The following is a 20,191-nucleotide window of genomic DNA, read 5'->3' as shown; positions in this document are numbered from 1 at the left end:
GAACCAGAGAGAGAAGCTGTGAAGAACTAAAGTCAAAAGGCTTTTGACATTGCCTCTCTCTCTCCCTGAAAGAATATATATAGAGAGAGGCAATGAGGAAGTAAAATCAAAAGGGCTATCAGTCTTGCAAAACATCTCTGGGAATGACCAACCTCTGAAAGTGATGTTTTAATCTCTTCTCTCTTGAAGTTATTTACGGCTGGGCAGGGTTCTTTGAGTCAGGCCATTATGTAAGATTATTACAATAAAATCAGCAAAAACAGGTCAAAGAAATAGTTTCAATGTAGAGTCAGAATTGGCTCTTCCCTGCAACACAGTGACAGTATAACACACAAAAAGACTAAAAGTAGGCATAGAGAGTACAACTAATCCACTTCCCCCCCTTTTAATGCATTTATTCTGTCTTCCATCTAAACTACAAGCACTTTGTCTTTTCACCAATTTATAGTATGGTTTTAAAGACAATGTTCTATATAAAGTACATGATTAATGATAGTATTGATAAAAGTAAAGTGACCCTGACTGATGGGGTGGCCTTCCCTGTGGCTCAGCAGTAAAGAATCCACATGCATACAGGACCTGCAAAAGATGCAAGTCCCACCCCTGGGTCTGGAAGTTCCCCTGGAGGAGAACATGGCACCCCACTCTAGTATTCTTGCCTGGAGAATCCCATAGACAAGAGGAGGCTAATGGGCTACAGTCCATGGGGTCACAGTTAGACATGACTGAAGCAGCTTCACAAGCACACACGACTCGATGGAGTATGTGTGTTTTGACATATACAATGAGACTCAAGAAGCTAAACCCACTTCTCAGGCATTCTGTAGGCCCCTCTGGAGAGTTTTTCCCCATGAACTATCCTTCTCTAGTTGGCCCCTATCGCCTTGACTTTGTGCTTTTATTCTTTTGCTCACCTCAACTGATACATTCATTTTGGGCTGAATTGGTTGACATTTTGAAATTGAAAATACTTGATAAACCAAACGTGGTGTAGCCATACAATGGAATATTGTTTGGTTATAAAAGGAATGAAGTACATGTGACAACTTAGATGAACCTTGAAAACACTAGGCTACGTGAAATAAACCAGTCACAAAAGTCCATGTGATTTCATGTATGATTCTAGTCATAGAATCATGAAAAACAGTCCAAAGTAGCTCACTCTGAAATGGAGCAAGACCCTATGGTCCTTGAGTGCCCACTCCCCCCACCCCCTGCCCACCCCCACGGGGTCCTCTGCCTGCCTTTCATCTGTAGAAAACTTTAGTCAAAGAATAAGTTTAATCCGAGAAGTGAGAAATGCTGAAACAAAGGAAAATAGTCAAAAGAGAGTAAAAATAATAATGTAGTCATTTTAAGCATAGTCAAGGACCTTTATTTCTTTCTCAAGGGCTTTATATAATATTCTGAGCCATATCCTGTGAGCTGTCTTATAGATACTAAAACAACAGGTAAAGAAGTTAATCACATGATGACCAGACTGTACCCAGGACATGAGCTACCACAGAATTGACTGCCAAGAAACGGGAACAAATGGACCCTAAAACTAAAGATTAACTGTACCAATCTTAGTGACAATAAAGATGATGTTGGTCAGATCACTGAGGACCAGATGAAGATGACTGTTACAGATGACTATGTTGTTTCTGCATGTAACCCTCTCCACTCCCAACTCTGTCTATAAAAGCTCTTACCCTCCACTTGTTGGGAAGGTGGGGAGTAGGCCTTTGAAAAGATGTCCACTACCCTCACCCCACAATCACCAGCACCTTAAATAAAGCAAATTATCCTTTCTATCAGCCTGGCCTGTCTATTGGCTTTTGAGCAGCCAGGGGTAGCAAAGCCTTTGACTGTGTGGATCACAATAAACTGTGGAAAATCCTGAAAGAGATGGGAATATCAGACCACCTGACCTGCCTCTTGAGAAACCTGTATGCAGGTCAGGAAGCAACAGTTAGAACTGGACATAGAACAACAGACGGTTTCCAAATAGGGAAAGGAGTATGTCAAGGCTGTATATTGTCACCCTGCTTATTTAACTTATATGCAGAGTACATCATGAGAAATGTTGGAGGAACCTTTCTCTCAGTTCCTCATGAGGCTGGAGGAAGCACAAGCTAGAATCAAGATTGCCTGAAGAAATATCAATAACCTCAGATATGCAGTGACACTACCCTTATGGCAGAAAGGGGAAGAAATATCAATAACCTCAGATATGCAGATGACACCACCCTTATGGCAGAAAGGGAAGAGGAACTAAGGAGCCTCTTGATGAAAGTGAAAGAGGAGAGTGAAAAAGTTGGCTTAAAACTCAACATTCAGAAAACTAAGATCATGGCATCCAATCCCATCACTTTATGGCAGATAGATGGGAAAACCGTGGAAACAGTGGCTGACTTTATTTTTCTGGGCTCCAAAATCACTGCAGATGGTGATTGCAGCCATGAAATTAAAAGACACTTACTCCTTGGAAGGAAAGTTATGACCAACCTATACAGCATATTAAAAAGCAGAGACATTACTTTGCCAACAAAGGTCCGCTAGTCAAGGCTATGGTTTTTCCAGTGGTCATGTATGGATGTGAGAGTTGGACTATAAAGAAAGCTGAGTGCCAAAGAATTGATGCTTTTGAACTGTGGTGTTGGAGAAGACTCTTGAGAATCCCTTGGACTGCAATGAGATCCAACCAGTCCATTCTAAAGGAGATCAGTCCTGGGTGTTCATTAGAAGGACTGATGCTGAGGCTGAAACTCCAGTACTTTGGCCACGTCATGCGAAGAGCTGACTCATTGGAAAAGACCCTGATGCTGGGAAGGATTGAGGGCAGGAGGAGAAGGGGACGGCAGAGGATGAGATGGTTGAATGGCATCATCAACTCGATGGACATGGGTTTGGGTAGACTCCCGGAGTTGGTGATGGACAGGGAGGCCTGGTGTGCTACGGTTCATGGGGTTGCAAAGAGTTGGACACGACTGAGCGACTGAACTGAACTGAACTGAGGAGGGTAGCATGGGGTAAGGGGTGGGCAGGGTACAGAATGATAGCTAAAGGGTACAGATTTCCCTTAGAGGTGATGAAAGTGTTCTAAAATGGACTCTGATGATGGCTGATTGTGCATATCCGCATATATACTAAAAATCATTGAATTACACACTTTAAATGGATGAATTTTTATCATATGTGAATTATATCTCAGTAAAGCTGTTTTTGTTTTTTAAATTGAAGACACTTTGTGTTCATGTTTATTTCCAACCTATATCCCCTTGAACCTAGAATTCTAGGGATTTAGAATTAGTAATTATTACTATTACTTGCCTTTGCCTACTTTCCTTGTCATAGCTTAGTTTGTACTATAAAGAATACACAATTTTCTGTCACCGTGAAAGTATATTTAATGTCCTAACATGAATACAGTAATATATACTTGTATAAAGTAGGTGAGTCCTACTTTTTGTACTTAGATCTAAGTAATTAGACTTTGGAATTAGGACATCAAGTGCATAATCTTCCTTATTAGCCTAGTATTTTATTATGAAATACACAACACCTTCTAAATCGAAAAGGCTAGAGGGACTTCCCTGGTGGTCCAGTGGTTAAGACTCCACACTTCCACTGCAGGAGGCATAGATTCCACCCCTGGTTAGGGAACTAAGATCCTGCATGCTGCACAGTGGCCACACACACACACACACAAAGTCTAGATTCCCTTTAAAAACTCTAGAAATGCCCTTAAATATTCCAAGTCTCTCTGGGACATATTTTTCAGATGGCACTATTCTAGTTCCTGACCTACCACACTGCAGATCTGGGGTATGAAAGCCCAGCACCAAAATGCAGCCCTCCTCTAACCTCCAAATGCCCATCTGCTACGTCTCCATGTCTTCTGTTCTAGTCACACCTGTTGTGACAATGACCCATGAACATGCCTAATGCTTTTCATTACTCTGTACTTTGGCTCACCCTCATGTGAAATCCTTTTCCTCCCTTTCAACCTTGAAGACTAAGCTCAAAGTTAAACAACCTTTCTCTAAGTAACCAATCCTCACAATCCAGTGTATAAAATCAGTTGTCCTTTAGGCTCCCATAACATGTGACTTGTACCTATTTTATACCACCTTATATGGACAGGTAATAGCTTTGCAAATGTGTATTTCTACTGGCAGGAAGTGAAGAGGAACTAAAGAGCCTCTTGATGAGGGTGAAAGAGGAGAATGAAGAAGCTGGCTTCAAACTCAACATTAAAAAAACCAAGATCATGGCATCCAGTCCTATCACTTCAAGGGAAATAGAAGGAGGGAAGATGGAAGCAGTGACAGATTTTACTTTCTTGGGCTCCAAAATCACTGCAGACAGTGACTGCAGTCATGAAATTAAAAGACACTTGTTCACTAGAAGGAAAGCTATGACAAACCTAGACAGTGTATTAAAAAGCAGAGACATCACTTTGCAAACAAAAGTTCATCCAGTCAAAGCTACGGTTTTCCCAGTAGTCACATAAGGATGTGAGAGTTGGATCATAAGGAAGACTGAGCACCAAAGAATTGATGCTTTTCAATTGTGTTGCTGAAGAAGACTCTTGAGAGTCCCTTGGACTGCAAGATCAAACCAGTCAATCCCAAAGGAAATCAGTCCTGAATATTCATTGGAAGGACTGATACTGAAGCAGAAGCTCCAATATTTTGGCCACCTGATGTGAAAAGCAGATTCACTGGAAAAAACTCTGATGCTGGGAAAGATGGAAGGCAAAAGAAGGGGGCAGCAGAGAAGGAGTTGGTTGGATGGCATCACGGACTCAACAGACATGAGTTTGAGCAAACTCCAGGAGACAGGGAAGCCTGGTGTGCTGCAGTCCATGGGGTTCCAGAGTCAGACACCACGTGGAGACTGAACAAAAAAATTTCTGTAGGGCACTGTAAGGCCCTTGAGAGGAAAAAACCATTTTTATATTCTGAACTTAACATTCTCTTAGTTAACGGTGTTAAACAAATATTCAATAACTTGACGAAAAGAAGAATGGATGAAAGGAAGAGTAGTCATACTGCCCCTCCGGGATGCTTGTGTGTTCGGTTCAGCTAAGTAGGTCAGTTACCAAACAAAGGATTATTTCTAAGAGTTCTGGAAAGCTTTCCTGCCAAAATTTTTCTTCTATATTATACTACTACTAATTGAAATGTTACCACTATTGGAGGCTGACCCAGCTCTACCCTCTCTCAAATGGCAAACAAACCAGCCAGCTGAAGGCAAGCTAATAAGCACAGAGAGTTCAGTGAGCCAATGAGTCATGCCTGGGCTTACGTCACAGGGAGGTTCTGATCAAGTAGAGTGAAAAGGCTAACGCCCAGGAAGAAAGCAATAGGAGGAAAAGGGCTGCTCCAAGAGAAGAGGCCAGGGTATGAGTCAGCCTCACAAGGGCTGGCAGCACTCTCATCAGCAGTGTCGTGGCGGGCAGCAGAGAAAAGGGTATTTGCCATTGCACTGTGAGAATGGAGTGAAGGAGTGTATGGCTGCTGTGAATTATGGCAGGTGTTTGGGTGAGGGATCTGAAGGAAATCAATAGGAAATACAACTAGGGCATAACAAGGAAGTGGCAACTATGGAACACAAGCTGAGGTCAGTGAACTAATTCAGATATTCATGAGTAGACAGAAACTACCAGAAAGCAAAGGGGCAGAGGAAGACTGATCCAAGGGAAGTAGCCATTATGTGCCCGAAGTTAGCCTTTCCTTATCTTCTAGCACTTCCTCTCACTTTCACCTCTTTGCCTTTGCTTCATCCTACCCTGAATTCACATACCACCTCATCTCAGTTCTTCGCTGTCTGAGAAGCACAGAGTCGAACAAAATGTGGTCTTATGATTGGTTTCATGTCACTCTTGGTCCATATGCCAACCTTATCCCAAATCACATAAAAATGAAGAAATTACTTCATCTTTGTCTTTATTCAAAATACAATAGCATAAAAATCCAAAAGCAATAGGCTCTTCCCTGTATGGTCGCCAATGCTCTGAGGAGGCAGAACTGAGCTCTAAGGAATGTGAAAGGACCATCTTAAGCCAGTAATAGTTCCTGTGCTGAGTTTGAGGGCCCCAAACTAAATCCTTGGATGTGTGCTAGGGTTGGGGCTCCAGTTCTTGAAGAGGAATAGGAGTGGAAATCATTTTGAGATGACAAAATGACCAGAAGAGGGCTCAGCACCAGTAAGGTCTGGTGGGAGAAGCAGGGAAGGTGACCCTCCTTTCTGCCGCCACCTAAGGCAGAGGCACGTGACTCCAGCAAGGGCTGAAATAGGCAGCAGCTCCCCGGATCCCATAATGGAGAGGCCAACCCACTCCGGGGCTGGTTAACCGGTGTGCCCCGGCAGTGGAATGCTAGCCGTAAGAATGGAGACAAACTGCTCCAATCTCTGAGCAGCTTGCTTCCCGGCCTCTAGTATTTCCTCGAGACTGGCCTTCCCCTGGCTTTCAAAATCCATGATGACCTTGTTTGTGATGAGTGAGAAGCCAAAGACTCGAAGTCCACAGTGTCTTGCAACTATAACTTCTGGTACTGTGCTCATGCCTCACGTGAAGAAAGAGGGAAACCAACTGTCAGAATCCCCAAATGACCCTTAGCCTCACCTCCATTCATCACCTCGTTGACAATTCGACACTAAGAAAACATCCAACCAAGCAGCTAAACTAGTGTCAAGCTTAGGTTGCTCTGTGTTACCTAAAAGAGTTGGGCTTCAGGGGGTTTTACACACTTCTTATAATATCACCGTTGCAATACTTTATTTCTATCTCTGCTTGTGATCATTTTAAAGTCAGTTCTAATGTTGCGATTCTATTTTCCAGCCAGAGGTATAGAAGGTGCTTATGATATTTGTTAAAACAATCAAAAACAGTTATCACACAGTGGACAGTTCTCACATTAGCATTACACTGGTTAAAGTCCTTGGTGCTGGGTGATGGGTTGAGGCTACAGTGCAAACCTCCCAAACACCTTTAAAGTCAGTAAATTCAACCTTCCCTTAAAGCAGACCCCTCCCTCAGTGTATCATCTAAATCTACAATCTTTTACTCTTTTCCAACCTATTTTACCAGGATCCTCTCTGCAAGCCTCCAAGTCAAGGGAGTTCCCTGGCAATCCAGTGTTTAAGACTCTGTGCTTCCAATGCAGGGACTGCAGATTCAATCCCTGATTGGGGAACTAAGATCCCACATGCCCTGCAGAGCAGCCAAAAAAAAAAAAAAAAAAAAAAAGTCCCCCAAAATTATGAAGCCACCAGCCAAGTTCCCCTTCTCACCAACAGCATCCGCCCCTAGATTCTGCAGCAGGTGACATTCTGCCACAGTCTCATAACTGGGGCCCCCACCATCACGTAGGTGCCTTCCTGTAACTCTCTTTGCTCCCCCATTTGTTTCCAGGTACTGTGAGCTTTCTGCCTCATATCCCGGTCGTAGGCATCAGACATGGCAGGGAAACGAACTCCAAACCTAGAGCACAGGTTGGATTATGTCAGATTAATGGAATTCAGGGAGCTCTCCCAAGCTGACCCATCTAAACAAAAAGAAGCAGGATAGATACCTTTCCTCATTGGGCCCTCTGAGAGGGTTCTCACCACTGAAACCAGGTAGGTTGATGTGATCACGGATCAGCATGATATCGCCAACCTCAAAGTTGGGGTTGAGCCCTCCAGCTGCGTTGGTGACCACTAGGGTCTCCACACCCAGAAGCCGGAAAACCCTCACTGGGAATGTCACCTTAGAAGTGAAAGATAAAACATCAGAGAGTTTTCTTTAAAATTTTACCAATACACCCATGCAGATAAACATGACATACATCATGAAAGAAGAGAAAGGAGAGAACCAAAAATCTACCTTGCCTAATCAGCTAGGTAGTAAAATAGGAGAGAGAGCTCTGTCTCCCTTCTTTCAGACCCAGTCAAGCTTGTGCCCCTGTTTTACCTTCCAGAACGGGTAGCCTTCATACATGTGGAACCTGCCCTGCATCATCACACAGGCTCTGCCATTCAAGATCCCAAACACCAGTCGACCAGCATGACCTGGCACTGTATACAGAAAAGACAAGGAAATGCATGGAATGATGCTTTCATACAACACATATCCCCTGAGCACCTACACTGGCCTGACTCACTGTGTTCAACATGTGAGGGTATAATTAACCAATAGAAAACATCATCCTCTCCACTCTCAGAAACTTTAAGTCTGGTGGAGGTGTGCTCAGTCGCTTCAGTCGTGTCCAGCTCTTTGTGACCCTATGGACTATAGCCTGCCAGGCTCCTCTGTCCATGGGACTCTCTGGGCAAGAATAATACTGGAGTCGGTTGCCATTCCCTTCTCCAGGGGATCTTCCCGACTTAGAGACTGAACCAGGGTCTCCTGTACTGCAGGTGGATTCTTTACTACTGAGCCACCAGGGAAGCCACTGGGGGGAGACAGAAATTAATCATAAACTTAGATACAAGTACACTCTGAGATTAGAGCGATGGGGCTAAAGATGTTTAATGCGAATATACACCAGTTACTTTTTAAAGACCTTTAAAAGAATGAGAAAGACATAAGGCAAGAGAATAAAAGAAATAAGTGGGTAATAGAATAGTGGGTAAAAATAGAGTAAGTGGGTAATAATGAATGCATCGAGTGTTGTAATCATAGACCTCTTTTCCAAAACTTTCAAACCTTCAAAATGCATATTCTTATGAACATAACTAAGCCATATGCTTCCTCACTGGTGAAAGGCAGCTCATGGTATAGCCTAGCTTCCTAAAAAGGCTATGAACAAGGAAAGGGGCTGACATTGGACCCATACAAATCTTTTTTGTGACTCACAAAATAGTCCTGTGGGAATACATGTCCTGTATGTGACAGGTAGGGGCGTGGGACTGCAAAGATAACTCCTCACACAGACACAGTAACAATTATTACTATTTCTCTCATCTAACATTTCGAAGGGTAATGAATGGTCTGGGAGAAGAACCAAAACAAAGAGGGAGAGCTCAGAGGGTACTCAGAGATTGAGGAGCATATGAAAAAGTTACCTGTAATAGAGCAGAGGTGATACAGTTAGGAAAACCCAAACAGAGTATAAAAAATAAGTTGACAAAGTTTAAAAAGATTAATCCACTTTTCACTGAGTGCAGTGCCCTTGTCACTGGAGGTAGAGTGGCAGATGGAGCCAAAGTCACTACTATCTCTCTCCGAAAACTTTGCACTCCCTTCTCTGTACTATTTCCTTCTCCAACCCCATTGCCACTTCCTGCTCTGGTCTCCTAGGCTTGTTCCAAAGGGAATGAAAAATATTTGTTAAAAGTCTTAACTCTCCAGGAAAAGAGGAAGGAAGGTACAATCTGAAAAATTAATAATAAACCAACAGTAGTTAGTCCTGAGAAATTAATAATTAACAAATAAATTACCCTTGTCCTTGACCAAGTAAACTTGGCCGTTTCTCACCTGACCCTCCTCTAAGCCTCACACTTGGCATGAGAAACTTCCTCAATCAGGGATGGAACCCAGTCCTTGCAGTGAACTGTGGAGTGTTAGCCACTGGACTTCCAGGGAAGTCTGGCCTTGGAGCTTCTGGCTGCTATTGAGATGCTGGATACACTCTCCTCAGATCCCTCAGAGCTCCACTGTGCACAGGGGGCCCTTCCCCGCCCCCAACAAAGGTCAGTGTGAAGCAATTCTTGTGTTTTCATATATTACCTGGGTATTTGTCTGCAAGAACATGGCAGTCAGTGTGTTCATTTGCTGGTATGTAGCAGTGTGTGCCTTATTCTAGGACTGGAGCCAGAGCTGGGGAGACTGAGAATGGTAGGAACACACAGGATAGGGTGGGGGTGGGGGGCTGACTTTGTCCCGGGAGGTTACAGGCACTTCTTTTTCCACTTGGGATGCAGACTGAAAGAAATGAGCGAGGTGTATGAGGATGTGCTGACCACAATGTGTGGGGGGAAAGGATGTCTACAGGAAGTGATGTAAAGCTTTAGGAACTGAGTCATTAGGCACAGGAAATATGTCATCATACAGTACCATTGACACACACACATGCTCTGTCTGTTAAAATGTTTCTACTGGAGGAATTTCTTTCTAAAGTCATTCCAATTCTTGATGGGTTTTTTCCCTCTCTCACAACAGTTGTTGCTCGGCAAATGCTACAGAGGATACCCAGGATCAGGTATAGAAGCGTTGCCCTCCCATCACAATCCCATCAGTATCCCTCAGTCCCATCCCCTCTTCCCTTTGCTGGTACCTGTACTTTCTGGAAAGTTTGGTATTTCACTGTAGTCAAAGGTCTGGGCTTGAGTCAATCTGTTAATCAGACCTCCTAACCCAGAACCACAGATCACTGCTACTTGAGGTCAGTGTTTGGTGTGAGACAAAAGCCATTTTGCAGTGTCTTGATAATCTTCATATGTATATCTAGCAGGAAAAAATGGAAAACCAAAGTGAGATTCACTCCCAACCCAACGGTATCATAAAATAATAACCTTCAGTGTAGAAAGGCTGGCAGGGGTACCAAGATGACAGGGGATACAGAAGTTGGCCAAGGAGCTAGACCAAGCTACTGCACAAAGAAGCAAATCCAGGCCACAAATCTGGTTGTCAAGAACTGGGGGAGAACTGACTGTGTAAGTTTCTCAGCAGCAGCTTGTGAACACTACAGACTCTGGAGCCCACCTCTACAGATTCAGCATTCTGGGGAGAGGCCCCAGAATCTCTATTTCTTACAAAAGTGCCTCAGGCAATTTTCATCCGAAAACAGGTTTCATAATTCTGGCCTAAGGGAAGCAGAACTCTTATCTGGATTCTAGTCCAGATTTTGTCTTTTTAAACAAGTTAACTTGTGCTTCAAATTCTTTTCTCTAGGGTAAAGCAAGGGAATGTGATTGGCCTCACCTATTGTATAGGCTCTGTTTGAAAATGAATTAAAAACTTGCTAACAAGCTCCAAAGACCTTTGAGTCCATAAAATCATGGTACAGGTCCACAGAACTTGAACCTTTTTTTTTTTTTTTTTTACAACTCTTTCCCCTGCCTGTATTTTTCTCCCTGCCTTCTCCCATCTTTCCTTCTCTTCATCAAGATCCAAGGTCCTTTGCCTTTCAGAGACCTAAAGACATAACCAGACACCCCCAAGAATCAACTGGGAATTTTTCTCACAATTCTAGTCCAATTCTCTCATACCTATCTGGAAAAAAACAAGAAGGGAGGTGGAGAGACTGAGGTGTGACAGAGCTGAACACAACTAACTAACCAAACCTCCAGAGGAAACCTTTTTTTTTTTTCAAAAGTACTGCCTTGGAAACTAGATGACTCTACCATTGGGCTACCCTCAGGCAAATAGCTGGGCAAGAGACAGGGTGGGGGCAATAGAACTGGGGTCAAAGGATGATGGAGATGAGAAAAGCAGTGAGATGGTAAAATTAATCAAATATCATCCCCAAAAGGTGCAAAGGAAAGGAAAATAATAGTGAAGCCTGGCTCATCAAGCACGTCGGAGCCACAGCTTACAGGACTTCCTCATTAGCCATCAATATCCCAAAAATGCCCCGAATCCCTGGGCACCCTGAAGCCACCGTGATCCCTAACACTGGGTAGGGATTTCAAGGACAAAAGCAGAAATAAAGGTTTTCAAAGGCAAGGGCACGAGGGAGTGCAGGGGGCGGGGGGCGTGGGTAAGGGTAGGGGAGAGGTGGCAGGGAATGGGAAGGTACTGTTGTTCAGTTTCATGAGTAAGAATTTCGTTTTCTTGGAGAGGCCATCCTCAACTTAACTGGACCTCCAACTTGGAGGGAAGAGAAGTGTTCGCGAGGGACGAGGTGTACTCTCTCCTCGGAAGGACGAACTCTAGATACCGGCACCAAAAGTACCTCGCGGCTTTCCCTACACTCTCGAATCGGAATCAGTGACGAGCACGTGGGTTGAGAAGACCTCTTCCCCGATATGTGGGTGGAGAAGCACGCTCTCTCTATACTCGCTTCAGTAAGTGCGTGGCCCAGCACACACACACACACACACACACACCGGCTCCTTTAGGGAGTAGTCCACGGTTTACTAACCTGTCCCCTTCCTGCTCTGGTGGCGCCACCCTGCTCGATTCCCGCCGGCGCCCCTGCAGGGCCGGCCGCACCACCGCTCTGCTGCTTTGCCCCTGATACCATGCTCCGAGCCAGGCCTCTCTGCATCTCCGGGGCACTCGTTCCCTCTCTTGGCAATCTCGAGACCCAGAGTGCTGTGTTTTCAGGGCTCGAAGATAGCCATTTCCTCTCCCCAGGGTCCTCCTGGATCCCCTGGGCCTGGTCCCCGCCTTACCCATTCGCCATGGTCCCGAAGACGCCCTCTCGATGAGTTTGCCCTTCTCGGTTTATATCTGCTCCGCTGAGCTGAGCTGGCTTCAGTCACGGAGTGTTACCCACACAGTTAGCTGACTGTTTGCACCGCGCTGGCTCATTATATCCCCAGTGCCAGAGTCCCAGCCAATGGCAAGCGAGCCAATGGCAGACTCAGTAGCCCCAGGCAAGACTGAAAATCTAATCTGAGTTCTTTCCAGCTGAACAGTATCTTTGTCGAGCTGCACTTTATCTTAGGCGGAGTTCTGACGGGACGGAGGGAGGTGGGAGCATCCAGTGTTGTGCCTCTGCACCCAGTCCTTACAGCACGTCGGGTTTCCAGCTTGGAAGCCTGTGCGGAAAGAGGGCTAGAAGTCCGGGAGAAGAGCCTCTAACCATCTGTCTGCACCCCCATTCCTGACCGTGTCTACAGCAAATCATGAGAGATTTGAAAAGAGAAAAATTTAAACCTTAGATCCTGCAAACTCAGAATAAAGTTAAAGTAGCCTCTGTCTGAGTTCCTTCCTGAACAAAGGCAAAAGGGTGATTCTACTTCCCTGGTGACTCAGATGGTAAAGAATCCGCCTGCAGTGTGAGAGACCTGGGTGCTGCTCCCTGAGTGGGAAGAGCCCCTGGAGAAGGGAACAGCTAGCTACCCACTCCAGTATTCTGGTCTGGAGAATTCCATGGACAGTATAGTCCATGCACTGGAGAAGAGAATGGCAAACCACTTCAGCATTCTTCACTTGAGAACCCCATGAACATGTGACACTGAAAGATGAACTCCCCAGCTAGGTAGGTGCCCTATATATTGGGCATCTATCCTATATATTGGGTATAGTCCATGAGGTCACAAAGAGTAGAACATGACTGAGCAAATTTCACTAGCAATTAGGCTGATCTGGAGATTATAGGATTTGGAAAAACATATAGCCCTACCTTAGAGACTATAGGCTGCCTCAGGCCAAATTACAAGGAGGGAGCACAGCCCCACCCATCAGCAGAAAATTGGATTCAAGATTTATTGAGCATGGCCCTGCCCTTCAGAGTAAGACTCAGTTTTGCCCAGAGCCAGTCCCTCCCATCAGGAAGCTTGCACAAGCCTTTTATCCTCATCCATCAGAGGGCAGTCAGAATGAAAACCACAATCCCAGAAAACTAACCAAGATGATCACATGGATCACATGTTACAGCCTTCTGTAACTCAGTGAAACTATAAGCCAGGCAGGGTAGGGCCACCCAACACAGATGAGTCATGGTGGAACGTTTTGACAAAATGTGGTCCATTGGAGAAGGGAATGGCAAAGCACTTCAGCGTTCTTGCCTTGCAAACCCCATGAATAGTATGAAAAGACAAAAAGATAAGACACTGAAAGATGAAGACCCCCAGATTGGTAGATGGTAGATACGCTGCTGGAGAAGAGAAGAGAAATAGCTCCAGAAAGAATGAAGAGGCTGAGCCAAAGCAGAACCTGGAATGTTGGGTCCATGAATCAAGGTAAATTGGAAGTGGTCGAATAGGAGATGGCAAGAGTGAACATTAATCTTTTAGGAATCAGTGAACTAAAATGAATGGGAATGGACGAATTTAATTCGGAAGACCAACTACTGTGGGCAAGACTCTCTTAGAAGAACTGAAGTAGCCCTCATAGTCAACAAAAGAGTGTGAAATGCAATACTTGGGTGCAACCTCAAACATGACCAGGATGGTCTCAGTTTGTTTCCAAGGCAAACCATTCACTATCACAGTAATCCAAGTCTATGTCCTGACCACTAATGTTGAAGAAGCTGACGTTGACTGGTTCTATGAAGACCTACAAGACCTTTTAGAACTAACACCAAAAAAAGATGTCCTTTTCATCATAGGGGATTAGAATGCAAAAGTAGGAAGTCAAAAGTAATGGGCAAGTTTGGCTTTGGAGTACAAAATGAAGCAGGGCAAAGGCTAACAGAGTTTTGACAAGAGAACGCACTGGTCATAGCAAACACTTTCTTCCTACAACACAAGAAATGACTTTACAGGTGGACACCACCAGATGGTGATGTCCAATATCAAACTCTGATTTTATTTGCAGCTGAAGATGGAGAAGCTCTAAACAGTCAGCAAAAGCAAGACCTGGAGCTGACTGTGGCTCAGATCATGAGCTCCCTGTTGGAAAATCCAGGCTTAAATTGAAGAAAGTAGGGGAAATCATTAGGCCATTCAGGTCTCACCTAGATCAAATCCCTTACGATTACAGAGTGGAAGTGACAAACAGATTCAAGGGATTAGATCTGATAGAAAGAATACCTGAAGAACTATGGACAGAGGTTTGTAACATTGTACAGGAGGCAGTGATCAAAGCCATACCCAAAAAAGAAATACAACAAGGCAAAATGGTTGTCTGAGGAGGCCTTACAAATATCTGAGAAGTGAAGAGAAGGGAAAGGCAAAGGAGAAAAGGAAAGATATACTTATCTGAATGCAGAGTTCCAAAGAATAGCAAGGAGAGATAAGAAAGCCTTCTTAAATGAATGATGCAAAGAAACAGAGGAAAACAATAGAATGGGAAAGGCTAGAGATCTCTCTATGTTCAGTTCAGTTCAGTTCAGTTCAGTCGCTCAGTCGTGTCCAACTCTTTGCGACCCCATGAATCGCAGCACGCCAGGCCTCCCTGTCCATCACCAACTCCCGTAGTTCACTGAGACATCCATCGAGTCAGTGATGCCATCCAGCCATCTCATCCTCTGTCGTCCCCTTCTCCTCTTGCCCCCAATCCCTCCCAGCATCAGAGTCTTTTCCAATGAGTCAACTCTTCGCATGAGGTGGCCAAAGTACTGGAGTTTCAGCTTTAGCATCATTCCTTCCAAAGAGATCCCAGGGCTGATCTCCTTCAGAATGGACTGGTTGGATCTCCTTGCAGTCCAAGGGATTCTCAAGAGTCTTCTCCAACACCACAGTTCAAAAGCATCAATTCTTTGGCACTCAGCCTTCTTCACAGTCCAAGTCTCACATCCATACATGACCACAGGAACAACCATAGCCTTGACTAGCTGGACCTTTGTTGGCAAAGTAATGTCTCTGCTTTTGAATATGCTATCTAGGTTGGACATAACTTTCCTTCCAAGGAGTAAGCGTCTTTTAATTTCATGGCTGCAGTCACCATCTGCAGTGATTTTGGAGCCCAAAAAAATAAAGTCATTTTCATCCTGCTTATTTAACTTCTATGCAGAGTACATAGAAAATAGAAAATTAGAGATAACAGGGGAACATTTCATGCAAAGATGGGCACAATAAATGACAGAAACGGTATGGACCTAAAAGAAGAAGAAGATAAGAAGAGATGGTAAGAATACACAGAAGAACTATACAAAAAAGATCTTAATGACCCAGATAACCATGACAGTGTGGTCACTCACCTAGAGCCAGATATGGTGGACTGTGAAGTCAAGTGGGCCTTAGGAAGCATCACTATTAACAAAGTTAGTAAAGGTGATGGAATTCTAGCTGAGCTATTTCAAATCCTAAAAGATGATGCTGTGAAAGTGCTGTGCTCAATATGCCAGCAAATTTGGGAAACTCAGCAGTGGCCATAAGACTGGAAAAGGTCAGTTTTCATTCTAATCCCAAAGAAGGGCAATGCCAAAGAATGTTCAAACTACCCTACGATTGCACTCATTTCACATGCTAGCAAGGTAGTTCTCAAAATCCTTCAAGTCAGACTTCAACAATATGTGAACTGAGAACTTCCACATGTACAAACTGGATTTAGTAAAGGCAAAGGAATCAGAGATCAAATTGCCAACATCCATTGGATCGTAGAAAAAGCAAGTGAATTCCAGAAAAACACCTACTTCTGCTTCATTGACTACACCAAAGCCTTTGACTGTGTGGATCACAGCAAATTGAGGAATATTCTTGAAGAGAGGGGAATACAAGACCACCTTACCAGAAACCTGTATGCAGATGAAGAAGCAACAGTTAGAACCAGACATGGAACAACAGACTGGTTCAAACTTGGGAAAGGTGTACATCAAGGCTATATATTTTCACCCTGCTTATTTAACTTCTATGCAGAGTACATCATATGAAATCCTGGGCTGGATGAAATGCAAGCTGGTATCAAGATTGCCTGAAGAAATAGCAATGACTTCCGATATGCAGATGTCCCATCACTTCCCTATCACTAGATGGGGAAACAATGGAAACAGTGACAGACTATTTTCCTGGGCTCCAAAATCCCTGCAGCCAGTGAGTGCCTCCATGAAATTAAAAGATGCTTGCTCTTTTGAAAAAAAGCTATGACAAACCTAGACAGCACATTACAAAGCAGAGACATCACTTTGCTGACAAAAGGTCTGTCTAGTCAAAGTTAGGCAAAGGTCCGTATAGCCAAAGACTACTGGTTTTTCCAGTAGTCATGTATGGATGTGAGAGTGGGACCATAAAAAGGCTGAGCTTCAAAGAATTGATGCTTTTGAGTTGTGGTGCTGGAGAAGACTCTTGAGAGTCCCTTGTATAGCAAGGAATCAATCCAGTCAATCCTAAAGGAAATCACCCCTGAATATTTATTGGAAGGACTGATGCTGAAGCTAAAGCTCTAATGCCCAGCCACCTGATGGGAAGAGCCAACTCATTGGAAAAAACCCTGACTGTGGGAAAGATTGAGGGTGGAAAAAGAAGGAGGCAACAAAGAATGAGATAGTTGGATTGTGTCTTCAGCTTAATGGACATGAGTTTGAGGAACCTCAGGGAGATACTAAAGAACAGGGAAGCCTAGAATGCTGCAGTCCATGTGTTGCAAAGAGCTGGACACATCTGAGCAACTGAACAACAATCAGGGATCTAAATCTAGACCCAGAGAAGAAGAAAAGGTTTCTAGTGGCAAGAATTCCCAGATCATCACAGGAGGATGCAGCAAATCCCCTTCTCCAGGTGTTTTCAACCAAATTCCTTATGGGTATTAAGCTTTGGGATTTGGTAATGAGAAATATTCCAATAGTCGTGTATGGATGTGAGAGTTGGACCATAAAGAAAGCTGAGCGCCAAAGAGTGATGCTTTTGAACTGTGTTGTTGGAGAAGATTCTTGAGAGTCCCTTGGACTGCAAGAAGATCAAACCAGTCAATCCTAAATCAGTCCTGAATATTCACTGGAAGGACTGATGCTGAAGTTGAAACTCCAATACTTTGGCCACCTGATGCAAAGAACTGACTCATTGGAAAAACCCTGATGCTGAGAAAGACTGGAGGCAGGAGGAGAAGGACAGAGGATGAGCTGGTTGGATGGCATCATGGACTCAATGGACATGAGTTTGAGTAAACTCCAGGAGTTGGTGATGGACAGGGAAGCCTGACATGCTGCAGTCCATGGGGCTGCAAAGAGTCGGACATGACTGAACAACTGAACTGAACTGAACTGAATGAGAAACAGGAATTTCCCCCATGTTCTCCAAATTATGTCATTTATAAAATATTTCCATACATTCTTTACTCATTATTATGGATATATATTTTTAAGTTGTTGATTAAGAAATAATAGTATTTACAAAGAATTGTAGTCTATAACAGATAGTCAAATGCTGTAAACTGTCAGTGAACATTATTGGGTGGTATTCTAATAGCAAGCAAAATACAGCTGTCAGTCTGTTTTGGTAAATAAGTTTTATTGGAAAACACACACATACACACACACACACAATTCCTGGATCCTTGACACAGACAAAGGATGGGGATAAGGTGGGGATCGAATGAGAAAATGACAATTTCTTGATTTACACAATAATTGATGCAAAGAATTCAGATAACTAGAGAACTCTTCCCCAAAATGAAAATTCTTGTAACAGAACTACTAAAAATAACATCTTTGTAAGAATTCAGCTATTTTCTGCCCCTACTTTTATAAGTTTAACCAATTTCACGTCAAATCACAAATCAATGGTCCTTACTTAGTTATTGGAATCCCCACCTATTTCCACTCTCCTGAACTCAAACCTTTCCTGCTGGCCCTTTTACCCAACACCATGGCCCAAACCAATGTTTCCCAGCCCTGTTTCTAACTCATTCATGATCAACTATGTACTAGAACTGTTCTTGTGCTAGGGACATAAGAATATGCACCCCTAAGAATATGGGTGCATATTCAGTTGTGTATGACTCTTTGCAACCCCATGGACTGCAGCCAGTCAAGATCTTCTGTCCGTGGAATTTTCCAATATATATAAAAACAAAAATAACATATATAAAGAACTGAGTGCAGTGTCAAATGACTGATTTATTCTATCACTATTATTGGTTTATTATTATTTTCCTTATTCATCCAGTAATTTTAGCAAAGGTAATAAATGGGTAGTCTAAAAGTAATGTTTCACCTTAGATATGTGTGTACAACTGAGACATGGAAACCATGATTTTGAATGATGGATAAGTTCAGTAATAAGAAAAAATCAGCCCAGGTATAATATCTATCAATATTCAATTGCTGAAGGTTTTTTTTTTTTTTTTTAATTTTCTTGGTTGTGCTACATGGCATGTGTGATCTTAGTTCACCAACTCATATCCCTTACGTTGGAAGCATGGAGTCCTAACCAGTGGGCCACCAGGGAAGTCCCTGAAAGGTTTTTTTTTATTTATTTTTAAAAATTTTACTTATTTACTTATTTTACTTACTTGTTTTTGGCTGCTCTGGGTCTTCGTTGGTGCTCACAGGCTTTCTCTACTTTTGTGAGCAGGGAATACTCTTCCTTTTGATGCTCTGGCTTCTTGTTGCAGTGGCTTCTCTTGTTGCAGAGCACACAGACTTAGTTGCTCCGTGGCATGTGGGATCTTCCCAGACCAGGGATCAAACCTATGTCCCTTGCATTGGCAGGCAGATTCTTAACCACTAGACCACCAGGGAAGTAAAAAAATATTCTTGTTAAACACCCCAAATCCAATTCAGTTTACTCAAAAGACAAGAACAGAACATAATTATATCTAAAAACCCAAACTTAATCAATTATTATTATTTTTGCTGTACCACTCAGCTTGTGGGATCCTAGCTCCTGACCACAAATTGAACCAGGCCCTTGGCAGTGAAAGCAGCAAGTCCTAACCACTGGACTGCCAGGGAATTCCCTTAATTAAGTTTGTTTTTGTTTTGTTTTGTTTTAATACTTTTTTATTTGGCTGCACCGGGTCTTAGTAGTAGTACTTGGGACCTTTTAGCTTTGTCACAGCATGCAGGATCTTTAGTTGTGGTGTGTGGGATCTAGTTCCCTGACCAGGGATTTAGCCCAGGCCCACTGCATTGGGAGTACAGAGTCTTAGCCACTGGCAACTGGGACAGTTCCTTAATCAATTAATTGTAATGGTCTCTGTGTAAATTAAGTGAAGATGATATGAAATATATCTACAAAAGGAAAACTGGTGAACAAGACTCAATATTCTGTAGTGTTTTTCCAGTGTCATTCAAGGAAGAGTCGGAAGTGTATATAAACTTTCTGGGCACCAAAGAAATGTACTATTATATGAAAGGCAAGGACAATTTACCAGATTGCACCTTGGCCAGGGTCACATAACCATCAGAACCACACAACATACTTTATTCTGAATTCAAGTAAAGAAACCAAGCTTCTATACACAATCATTTGGACCCTAACCTTTTTAATCTCAAATTCACCAATGACCTAGTGAGAAGTCTCCTCTATGAGGCCCAGCAGACCTCTTCAGAACACATTTTAGTGGTCTATCCACCAGAAGGTCCCAGGCCCCAGACTGCCTCAAACCCTACCTTGGTTTCCTACCCCTAACCTTGGTTGGTTAACATCTCTCACTACTTTCCACAGGATTTTTTTCCTCACAGGATTTTTACCTTTAAAGGGAACAGATTTAGACATTCTGTCT

General features: G+C 43.3%; 2 protein-coding genes across 3 annotated transcripts in view; both read right to left on the bottom strand.

The window, feature by feature from the left end:
• Positions 1 to 7,420, bottom strand: part of RNASE10 (ribonuclease A family member 10 (inactive)) — a 38,789-nt gene extending 31,369 nt beyond the window's left edge. For both annotated transcript variants that reach the window (XM_070378287.1, XM_070378288.1), the window contains exon 1: positions 7,285 to 7,420. The gene's annotated coding sequence lies outside the window, so the exon portion shown is untranslated. The remainder of the gene's footprint in view (positions 1 to 7,284) is intronic.
• Positions 5,920 to 12,323, bottom strand: PNP (purine nucleoside phosphorylase). Its single transcript, XM_070378567.1, is given in 9 exon segments — positions 5,920 to 6,557; positions 7,285 to 7,350; positions 7,353 to 7,474; positions 7,566 to 7,741; positions 7,946 to 8,049; positions 10,251 to 10,420; positions 11,185 to 11,188; positions 12,060 to 12,232; positions 12,313 to 12,323. Coding segments are annotated over 9 exon segments (1,044 nt in total). The 3' UTR covers positions 5,920 to 6,339.
• Between the last annotated feature and the right edge of the window lie 7,868 nt (positions 12,324 to 20,191).

The sequence above is a fragment of the Bos mutus genome, chromosome 10, assembly GCF_027580195.1.
Source record: "Bos mutus isolate GX-2022 chromosome 10, NWIPB_WYAK_1.1, whole genome shotgun sequence".
Classification (NCBI taxonomy): Eukaryota; Metazoa; Chordata; class Mammalia; order Artiodactyla; family Bovidae; genus Bos; species Bos mutus.
This window is presented reverse-complemented; position numbering and strand designations above follow the sequence as displayed.